The sequence below is a fragment of the Microcaecilia unicolor genome, chromosome 2, assembly GCF_901765095.1.
Source record: "Microcaecilia unicolor chromosome 2, aMicUni1.1, whole genome shotgun sequence".
Lineage (NCBI taxonomy): Eukaryota > Metazoa > Chordata > Amphibia > Gymnophiona > Siphonopidae > Microcaecilia > Microcaecilia unicolor.
This window is the reverse complement of record NC_044032.1, coordinates 386910678-386922038: the sequence shown is the minus strand read 5'-3', so window position 1 is coordinate 386922038 and position 11361 is coordinate 386910678. Positions and strand designations below refer to the sequence as shown.

General features: G+C 47.4%; 1 protein-coding gene across 1 annotated transcript in view; it reads right to left on the bottom strand.

Annotated features, from left to right (window-relative positions):
- Positions 1-479: 479 nt before the first annotated feature.
- Positions 480-11361, bottom strand: part of HELQ (helicase, POLQ like) — a gene marked incomplete in the record, with an annotated part of 237703 nt that continues 226821 nt past the window's right edge. Inside the window, 1 exon segment of the mRNA XM_030190564.1 lies at positions 480-1079. Within this exon segment, the coding sequence (XP_030046424.1) occupies positions 960-1079 (120 nt within the window).

Sequence of the window (11361 nt, the reverse complement as noted above, 5' to 3'; positions counted from 1 at the left end):
TTACTTTTGGAGAAACCTGTTCTCCAGGCAAACGTTGCTTAATATGTTACTATAGTTGGGTATTTTTAGACAATTAGTAGAAGGATTCTGTTCATTAGTATTTGCTTTTCTTCCCCCCCCCTTGTCTGCAAGGCTAGACAGTGATCCCCATAATGTGGTCTACAACTTTAATTTTGTTTCTTGTTTTTCTGTGATCTTGTCTTGAGCTTTTCCCGTATGTTTAAGTACATAAATAAAATATAATGAAAAAATGAGGATGGGGGTGGAACAAATCTATTTCTGATGGTTAACAGACTGCTGCAGTTCAACTGGAAAAAGCAGTTTTGCAGCAACAAGCAAAGTACACAACAGTTGCTGAGGAACTACAGCAATTTACAGGCCTTAGCTATATGTTTAAAAAGATCACAGTTTCAAGTGGACATGCTTCTCAAAGAAAGCAACATAAAATCACTTTGTAAAAGAGTTTATTTATTGTAGTTATCAAAATTTACCAAAAGAGTTTCATGATGCTTTCATCACCTATTAGTAGTCAAGTTTTGGGATTGATCCATAATTCTTAAGAAATCATATCCACAATTAGACAATTGTTTGGCAACATCCAAAGATAATATAGAAAATACACTGCTGTTAATTCCATGGTTTGGGATGGGATGTGGAGAAGTTGTGCTGGGACATCTCACTGCTTCTTTGGGCCATGCATACTAAACATTTTGGAGAAAACTGTTTATATAATGTGACTAGCTCAACAGAGCATATTTACATCCTGCCACATGAGGGTTTGAAGCCATAAGGTGATGTGAGTAGAACAGCATATATATAATACACAGATCAAAAAATATCCTTGCTTACACGGCCACTTATAATGCTTTATAGCCCCAAGTGCTTAAATATATGTACAATAAAAAAGTTTTAGGGTAGATGTATATATACATACATACATATATATATATATAAACAGATTATTGAGCAGCTTTATGGTTATCTATAGAAGGGACATTAAACCCAGGCAGATCTGCAGGCAGCTTTAACAGGTCCTCTACTTCTCCCTGAAGTGCTTCTGCCTTCTCAATCAGCAACATCTGCAGCAAGAAATAAAACTATTTAGAGCATTCAGTAATACATACAGAAACAGAAAATAAGGGCAGATAAAGGCCATATGGCCTATCCAGTTTTCCCATCCATACCAGCCACTAATCTCTCTATATAAGAAGTTTTAAAATGATCTTCCTAGTGAGGAATCTAGAACTCTACAAATATGTAAAAGTATGCCATTGTAAATCAAATGATTGCACATACTAAACTACTATACTTACCATATTTAGTAGCATTATAACAGTGGCGTACCAAGGGGCGGGGGGCGGCGGTCCGCCCCGGGTGCACGCCGCTGGGGGGGGTGCCGCGCGCTTGTCGGCTTTTCGTTTTCATGCTCCCTTTGCCCCGGAACAGGTTACTTCCTGTTCTGGGGCAGAGGGAGCATGAAAACGAAGAGCCGGCAGGCGCGCGGCACCCCCCCCCCCCAGCGGCGTGCACCCGGGGGGGGGGGGGGTTATTTCGTCGGGGGGGGGGGGGGGTGTCATGCTGTTCCGGGGTGGCGATCCACCCCTGGTGGCAGCCCCCTAGGAACGCCACTGCATTATAAGAAAATATACTTTTAGAAAATTCACTTGGCAAGCAAAATAAGTACAATTGTTAAGAACCCATTTTTGTACTGATTTTCATTTTATTATATTCTTATTTAGAATAGATTACAATGTACAATAAAGTACAAGAATAACCCAAAAGACAAAGTCAAAGAAAACAAAAGAAAAATACAAGGCTATGACTGTTACAAACTCATATTAAAGGAAATGAAGCAACTGCAACCCAATTAAAGCAATTTCGTACAGAAATCAAGGGGGTTACACCTCAAAATAGTACCTTATCAATCTAACCCTACAATACCCAATTGGACTTCCACAATTTTGAAAAGGTAGCAATAATTCACCAAGAATGCTCCAACAAATAAAGATAAGTAAGATTGGTGGACCCCTAAACATTTATAGGATATTAAAAGAAAAAAAAATGACCCACCAGCTGCCATGACTCTTGCCTACAGTTAAAAGACGACCTTTCTAAGAATTTGTTTGGCATAAGCCATATCTGGGAATAGGTGCACAAAGCAGAGCGTTTTTATTCTGAAAATACTTTAAAACACACGTAATTCATCTTGTTGTGTACCAAAGCAGACTAAGAAGGTAACTATAGTAGCAATTAAAATCTTGGGAATCTTCCAAAATCTCAGTAAGATCAGTCAAAAGAAACAAGATGGTCAGACTCTTTCCCTCTGACTCCTGTGGTACCTATTTTTTCCACAAATACAATTTAAATAAAGGGATAATATGAAGTTTGACTTATTCACTATGAACTTGCTGATGCCGATACTGAGAAAACGCTCAGTTTGAAAATAAATCTCCATCTATGCAAGCACCCATCTGTCTGCTAATCAACATAAGATAAATGGATTGAAAAGTGGACTGTTATGTTACATCTGTTATTTAGGTAAAATATTCAAACAATATGGTAGGCAGGGAGGGCGGTGCTGTGATGTGTAATTGATGAGTGTCTAGTTTGTCTCTGAAGGTTTTGTACCTCCAGTGAAAGGCAAAGCGTCACTGAAATACTGAGCACTATAAAATAAATTAAAATAAAAATAGTTTTAAAATTTCATTTATTTGTTTAAGGAGTGGGTTTAGAAACATATGATAATATAGACACTTTCTTAAACCCAGAGTATTTGACACCTCCTAATTAGTATTTAGTAGTTAAAATGTAATGCCAAGAAGTGCAGAGTGCAGAAATCCAAAAAAGATGTATCAGATAGGAGAGAGACTGATAAGCATAGCTCAGGAGAGGGACATTGGGTTGATGGTGTCTGAGGATCTGCGAAACAATGCGACAAGACTGTCACCATGGCTAGAAGGATGCTAGGCTGTGTAGAGAGGGGTATAACCAGCAGAAAAAAGGAGGTGTTGATGCCCCTGTACAAATTATTGGTGAGGTCCCACTTAAGAGTATTGTGTTCAGTTTTGGAGTCTGTATCTTGCAAAGGACGTAAAAAGACAAAATGGTTCAGAGAAAAGTGACAAAATGGTATGGGGTTTGTGTCACAAGACGTATGAGAAGAGATTTGAAGACCTGAACATGTACACTCTGGAGGGAAGGAGAGACAGGGGTGATACGATACAAATATTTGAAAGGCATTAATCTACAAACAAACCTTTTCCAGAGACGGGAAGGTGGCAGAACTAGAAGACATGAACTGAGGTTTGGGGGGGAGGGGAGGGGGGGGAATGGACGGGACTCAGGAACAACGTCAGGAAGTACTTTTTCATGGAGAGGGTGGTAGATACATGGAATGCCCTCCCGTGAGAGGTGGTGGAGAAGAAAATGGTAACAGAATTCAAAAGTGGATGGGATAAACACAAAGGAATCCTATATAAAAGGCATGGAACCAAACAAGCTTAGTGGTGATTAGATGGCAACACTTCTATGGTCTGTGCCCTGAAAATGGCAAAAATAAATGAAGTGAAGTTTCATACCTGAAGCAGGTATTCTCCGAGGACAGCAGGCTGGATATTCTCACATGTGGGTGACGTCACGTCGGCCCCGGAGGATTTTCAGCAAAAATCGCCTTAAAACTCTTCTAGAGCGTTCCGTCACGCAAGACGACCGCACCGTGCATGCGCGTGCATGAATTCCCGCCCGCCGCGCAAACACGCTCCTCAGTTGAATCCAAAAGATGAAAGAAAACAACTCCAAAAGGGGAGGTGGGAGGGTTTGTGAGAATATCCAGCCTGCTGTCCTCGGAGAATACCTGCTTCAGGTAAGAAACTTTGCTTTCTCCGAGGACAGGCAGGCTGATATTCTCACATGTGGGGTATCCCTAGCCCCCAGGCTCACTCAAAACAATAAAGAATGGTCACTTGGGCCTCGCAACGGTGAGGACATAACATAAATTGACCTGAAACAAGAAACAGCTAACTGAGAGTGCAGCCTGGAACAGAATAAAAATGGGTCTAGGGGGGCTGGAGTTGGATTCTAAACCCCAAACAGATTCTGCAGCACCGACTGCCCAAACCGACTGTCGCGTCGGCTATCCTGCTGAAGGCAGTAGTGAGATGTGAATGTGTGGACTGATGACCACGTCGCAGCCTTGCAAATCTCTTCAATAGTGGCTGACTTCAGATGAGCCACTGACGCAGCCATGGCTCTAACATTATGAGCTGTGACATGGCCCTCTAAAGTCAGCCCAGCTTGGGCGTAAGTGAAGGAAATGCAATCTGCTAGCCAATTAGATATGGTACGTTTCCCTACAGCAACTCCCCTCTTGTTGGGATTAAAAGAAAAAAAAACTGGGCGGACTGTCTGTGGGGGCTTGTCCGCTCCACGTAAAAGGCCAATGCTCTTTTGCAGTCCAAAGTGTGCAGCTTGCTTTCGCCAGGACTTGTTTGAGGATGGGGAAAAAATGTTGGCAAGACAATTGACTGGTTCAGATGGAACTCCAACACCACCTTTGGCAAGAACTTAGGGTGAGTGCGGAGGACTACTCTGTCATGATGAAATTTAGTATAAGGAGCATGAGCTACTAGGGCTTGGAGCTCACTGATTCTACGAGCTGAAGTAACAGCCACCAAGAAAATGACCTTCCACGTCAAATACTTCAGATGGCAGGAATCCAGTGGCTCGAAAGGAGCTTTCATCAGTTGGGAAAGAACGACGTTGAGATCCCATGACACTGTAGGAGGTTTGACAGGGGGCTTTGACAAAAGCAAACCTCTCATGAAGTGAACAACTAAAGGCTGTCCAGAGATAGGCTTACCCTCCACACGACGATAAGCACAAATTGCACTAAGGTGAACCAGTGGCATAGCCAGACTGCCAATTTTGGGTGGGCCTGAACCCAAAGTGGGTGGGCATAAAATTCCCCCCCCCCCCAGCAAAATTTATTCACACTCAGATGCATTTGTCACACAGGGTAAAGTTCTGCTTTTCAGTGCGTCCAATTTCAGACAATTTATTTAATAACCTAACACCCTTTTCAATGAGCTTTCAGAGGCCAAAACCTCCTGCCTCAGGTCAGTATAATGCTGTTACGGAATCCTCTCCTGACCTAAGGAAGGAAGTATTGGTCTCTGAAACTTTATTAACACCATATTACTTTATCCTAAATTAAAAATAAAATTATTTTCTTTACCTTTGTTGTATGGCCATTTACTTTTTCTCATTGTGTTGCTCCCAGTCTCTAGATTCTGCTTTCCTTCGTTTTCGCTTAACTCTTCTGCCAGGGTTTCCTGGCCATTTGTCATTTTTCTCTCCTTTTTCTTTGCTTTCTTCAATATTTTTCTGCCTCTCTCTGTGTCCAAATTTAATTCATACTTACTATCCATTCTTTAATTTCCTTCATCTACTTATGGCCTTTCATCTTTTTCTCACCCTTGTTCTCCCCATGCCCCTTCCTCTTATTCTCCAATCTTTCACTACTCCCCCTTTCCATGCAGCAGCTCTCCTCTTTCTCTCCCCATCCTTCCAGTCTCTCCCCTCTGTCTCCCCATCCTTCCAATAGTCTCCCCTCTTTCTTTCTGCATCCTTCCATCGTGTCACCTCTTTCTCCCTACCCTTCCATCCAGCGTCTTCCCTCTTTCTCTCTCCATCCTTCCACCCATCTACCCTCTCTCCCTCCTTCTAACCAGTGTCTATCTCTCTACCCTTTTCTGTTCAGTGTCCCTTCTCTCTCCACATCCTTCCAGTCTCTCCCCTTTTTCTCTGCATCCTTTCATCCATCTCCCCTCTTTCTCTGCCATCCTCCCATCTGTTTTCCCTCTTTCTCTCCGCATCCTTCCATTTTCCCTCTTTCTCTGCCATCCTCCCATCTGTTTCCCTCTTTCTCTCCCCATCCTTCCATTTTCCCTCTTTCTCTGCCATCCTCCCATCTGTTTTCCCTCTTTCTCTCCCCATCCTTCCGTTTTTCCCTCTTTCTCTGCCATCCTCCCATCTGTTTTCCCTCTTTCTCTCCCCATCCTTCCATTTTCCCTCTTTCTCTGCATCCTTCCATCTGTTTTCCCTCTCTCTCTCCCCATCCTTCCGTTTTCCCTCTTTCTCTGCCATCCTCCCATCTGTTTTCCCTCTTTCTCTCCCCATCTTTCCATTTTCCCTCTTTCTCTGCCATCTTCCCATCTGTTTCCCTCTTTCTCTCCTCATCCTTCCATTTTCCCTCTTTCTCCCCATCCTGCCATCCATTTTCCCTCTCCCGATTCAGGCCCACCAGCCCCAGCTCCCATTGCCGGCCACTGCTGCTTTTCCTGATAAGCAGGGCGCTACAAAAAGAAGAAGCGCTCAGCTGACTGAGCTGAGCGCCAACGCTAAGACTCGACGAGAAAAAATGTTTTTAAAAAAACGCGGCACCGCAGGCAGCCTCGAAGCATTGGCTGCTGGCTCTGCAGGCTCCGCCCGTCTCTTACGTCACTGCCCCCAAGGCATCAGGAAAAGCAGCAGTGGCTGGCAATGGGAGCTGGCGCTGGGCGGGCCTGGGTTAAAATTGGGTGGGCCTGGGTGGCCCGTAGCTACGCCCCTGAGGTGAACCCTTACTGAGTTAGTCTTGAGACCAGACTCTGACAGGTGTAGAAGGTATTCAAGCAAGGTCTGTGTAGAACAAGAAAAAGGATCTAGGGCCTTGCTGTCACACCAGACGGCAATCCTCTTCCATTTAAAAGAGTAACACCTTTTAGTGGAATCTTTCCTAGAAGCAAGCAAGACTCGGGAGACACCCTCAGAGAGACCCAAGGAGGCGAACTCTACGCCCTCAACATCCAGGCCGTGAGAGCCAGAGACCGGAGGTTGGGATGCAGAAGCGCCCCCTCGTTCTGAGTAATGAGGGTCGGAAAACAGTCCAATCTCCACGGTTCTTCTGTAGATAACTCCAGAAGAAGAGGGAACCAGATCTGACGGGGCAATCAAAATCATGGTCCCTCGGTCTTGCTTGAGTTTCAGCAAAGTCTTCCCTACCAGGGGTATGGGAGGATACGCATACAGAAGACCTGTCCCCCATTGAAGGAGGAAGGCATCCGACGCTAGCCTGCCGTGGGCCTGTAGTCTGGAACAGAACTGAGGGACCTTGTGGTTGAGTTGAGTGGCAAAAAGATCCACCGAGGGGGTGCCCCACTCTTGGAAGATCTTTCGAGCTACAGTCATGCTCAGCGACCACTCGTGAGGTTGCATTATCCTGCTCAACCTGTCGGTCAGACTGTTGTTTATGCCTGGTAGATAAATGGATTGGAGAAACATGCCGTGTTGGCGAGCCCAAAGCCACATCTGGACGGCCTCCTGACACAGAGGGTGAGATCCGGTGCCTCCTTGCTGGTTGATGTAGTACATCGCAACCTGATTGTCCTTCTGAATTTGGATAATTTGATAGGACAGCAGATCTCTGAAAGCCTTTAGAGCGTTCCAGATCGCTCGCAACTCCAGGAGATTGATCTGAAGACGCTTTTCCTGAAGGGACCAAACTCCTTGAGTATGAAGCCCATCTACATGCACTCCCCACCCCAGGAGGGATGCATCCGTCGTCAGCACTTTTTGTGGCTGAGAAATTTGGAATGGGCGCCCCAAAACCAGATTGGATCGAATTGACCACTACTGAAGGGAATTCCGAAGTTGGTGGGACAGCTGGATGACATCCTCTAGATCCCCTGTAGCTTGATACCACTGGGAAGCTAGGGTCCATTGAGCTGATCTCATGTGAAGGCGTGCCATGGGTGTTACATGAACTGTGGAGGGCCATGTACCCAGAAGTCTCAACACCTGCCGAGCTGTGATCTGTTGAGACGCTTGAACCCTGGAGACCAGAGACAGAAGGTTGTCTGCTCTTGCCTCGGGAAGATAGGCACAAGCTGTCTTTGTGCACAACAGAGCTCCTATGAATTCCAATTTTGAACTGGGATTAGATGGGACTTAGGGTAATTGATTACAAACCCTAATAGCTCCAGTACTTGAATAGTCATTCGCATGGACTGCAAAGCTCCTTCCTGGGAGGTGGTGCTCTTCACCAGCCAATCGTCGAGATAAGGGAACACATGCACCCCCAGTCTGCGTAGCGACGCTGCAACAACTGCCAGGCACTTGGTAAATACCCTGGGCGCAGATGCCAAGCCAAAAGGCAGTACACAGTACTGAAAGTGCTGCGTTCCCAGCCGAAAACATATACTTCCTGTGAGCTGGAAGTATCAAGATGTGGGTGTAGGCATCCTTTAAGTCCAGAGAGCATAGCCAATCGTTTTCCTGAATCATGGGAAGAAGGGTGCCCAGGGAAACCATCCTGAACTTTTCTAGAACCAGATATTTGTTCAGGCCCCTTAGGTCTAGGATGGGACGCATCCCCTCTGTTTTCTTTTCCACAAGAAAGTACCTGGAATAGAATCCCTGCCCTTCCTGCCCTGGTGGAACGGGCTCGACCGCATTGGCGCTGAGAAGGGCGGAGAGTTCCTCTGCAAGTACTTGCCTGTGCTGAGAGCCGAAGGACTGAGCTCTCAGTGGGCAATTTGGAGGGTTGGATTCCAGATTGAGGATGTATCCTAACCAGACTATTTGAAGAACCCACCGGTCGGAGGTTATGAGAGGCCACCTTTGGTGAAAAAATTTTAACCTCCCTCCGACCGGCAGATCGTCCGGCATGGACACGTTGATGGAGGCTATGCTCAACTGGAGCCAGTCAAAAACCAGTCCCTGGTTTTTGCTGGGGAGCTGCAGGGGCCTGCTTTGGCGCACGCTGTTGACGAGAACGAGCGCGCTGGGGCAGAGCCTGAACCGGCTGTCGAGAAGCAGGAGTGTACCTAAGGCCCCTAGAGGCATAAGGGGCACTCCTCTTCCCTTTAAAAAACTTCCTAGACGAGGAAGTAGATGCAGAAGGCGCCCGGCGGGAGAGAGAGTCCATAGCGTTATCACGCTGATAGAGATGATCAATCAAATCTTCGACCTTCTCACCAAAAACATGATCCCCCCGGCAAGGGATATCCGCAATTTTCTGCTGAGTTCATTCCTCCAGGTTAAAGGCATGCAGCCAAGAGAGTCTGCACATCACTATACCCATAGCAGAAAATCTGGATGTCACATTGCAAGTGTCATAAATGCCCCTGGACAGGAACTTGCGACACGCCTTCTGCTGCCTGACCACTTGACGAAAAGGCTCGGCTTGCTCCGGCGGGAGCGTGTCAACCAAGCTCTCAAGCTGCCGCACTGAGTTCCGCAAATGAATGCTCATGAAGAGCTGGTAGATTGAATTTTGGATGCAAGCATTCCAGCCTGATACGCCTTCCTCTCAAAAGAGCCCAAGGCTCTAAGATCTCGCCCGGGGGGTGCCGAGGCAAAATCCTGGAACTCTTGGCCCTTCTGAGAGCGGAATCCACCACCGCAGAATCATGAGGCAACTGAGGCCGGACGAAACTGGGTTCCCCATGAATCCGATATTGGGACTCAGCTTTTTTGGGGACAGTTGGACATGACAGAGGCTTCTCCCAATTCCTCAACAGCACTTCCTTGAGTGTATCATGAAAAGGAACCGTAGCAGAAGACTTAGGTGGAGATGGATAATCCAGGACCTCGAGCTCATCCACAAGCTCCACAGGGAAGGGAATGGCCTCAGACATTCCCGCACAAAAGAGGAAAAAGTCAGACTTTCCAGAGGGGAAAGCTGCCTCTGGGGTGAGGGAGTCGAATCAGATGGAAGACCTAAAGAGTCCTCAGCAGAGAAAACTTCAGGGTCTTCATCCTCATCAGAGGAGCCATCATCGGACGCGGCCAAAAGCTCAGAAAGAGCAGCCCGAATCCGAGCCTGTCTCGACGCGGAGGTACGATGACCCCGATGACGGTGTCGAGAAGTCGATACCCCTAGAGATTCCGATGAAGCTTCCTCCACCGACACCAATGGAGAATCGACCCGGGTGGCTACTGGCTCCGGTACCGCAAGCGGTGTCAGAGAAGGAGACCTCACCACAGGCAAAGGGCTAAGCGCTGCAGGAGCTTCCAGCACCGAAGGTACCGACACAATCGGCAAAGAGTCAGAAGCTCTAGGAGCTTCCGACACCAACTATACCGATACTGCCAGCGCCGGTCTCCACTGGTGCAGCACTGCTTCCATAAAACCAGGAAACATAGCTTTGACGCGCTCCTCCAGAGAAACTGTCGAGGAAGGCTGCGGTACCGGTATGGGCCTCAGAGACAGAATCTGTAGAGGTTGGGGAGCCGGTACCGGGCTGCTAGACGACCGCCGCATCAACACCTCCATGAGAGAGGGAGAGCGAACCTCTCAGCGTCGACGCTTCTCGGGTGCCGAATGCTTCGACGACCCGGAGCTCCTGGTACTGTATCGTGAAGGAGAACGATGACGGTGCTTCTTGGCCTTCGCCCGATGCCCATCATCGAGGCTCCTTGGTACCGGCGAGGAAGACGTGGAATCCACACGCTTCCTCGGGGCCGGGTCTGACACAGGTCGATCCCGGGGGGCCTGCAAAGCAGGAGGCGCCGAGGCGGGTGGAGACCCGCTCGATGCTCACTGCTCCAGCGTGCATCGGTCTTTAGCAGCCTTCACCTGGTCTCCCCGACGCCAGCGCTGCCCTCGACGTCGACGGTACCCCGATGCCACTGGTACCGATGTCGACGCCACCGACGCCGAGGTACTGGACCCAAAAAGGGTTTTTTCTCTGGGCCTCTCTGGAGATTTGAGTACGTCTTTTCATTTAAGACATAACTTACATTTCTCTGGAAGATGGTCAGGCCCGAGGCACTGAAAGCACCAGGAGTGCGGATCAGAGTGGCCATAGTGGTTAGGGTGGTGGACTTTGGTTCCTGGGGAAACTGAGTTTGATTCCCACTTCAGGCACAGGCAGCTCCTTGTGACTCTGGGCAAGTCACTTAACCCTCCATTGCCCCATGTAAGCTGCATTGAGCCTGCCAAGAGTGGGAAAGCGCGGGGTACAAATGTAACAAATAAATAAATAAATAAATCAGTGCCAGAGATGGTCCGGTTGCAGCGGGCGCATGGCTTGAAGCCGCTGGGCGTCTTCGATGACATGGCGGGAAAAACTTCGTCCGCTAAATTAAAAGACGCGATTTTGTCAGATAAAATGACACTAAGGGAAGAATAAAGTCCGACGAGCGAACTAACACGGTTTGCGACGAAAACGAAAGGAAACTTATAAAAAAGGGGAAAAAAAAGAAACTAGATATACAGGAAGGAGGAAATTAGACCTTACCTGGAGTGGAGTGGCCTAGTGGTTAGGGTGGTGGACTTGGTCCTGGGGAACTGAGGAACTGAGTTCGATTCCCGGCACA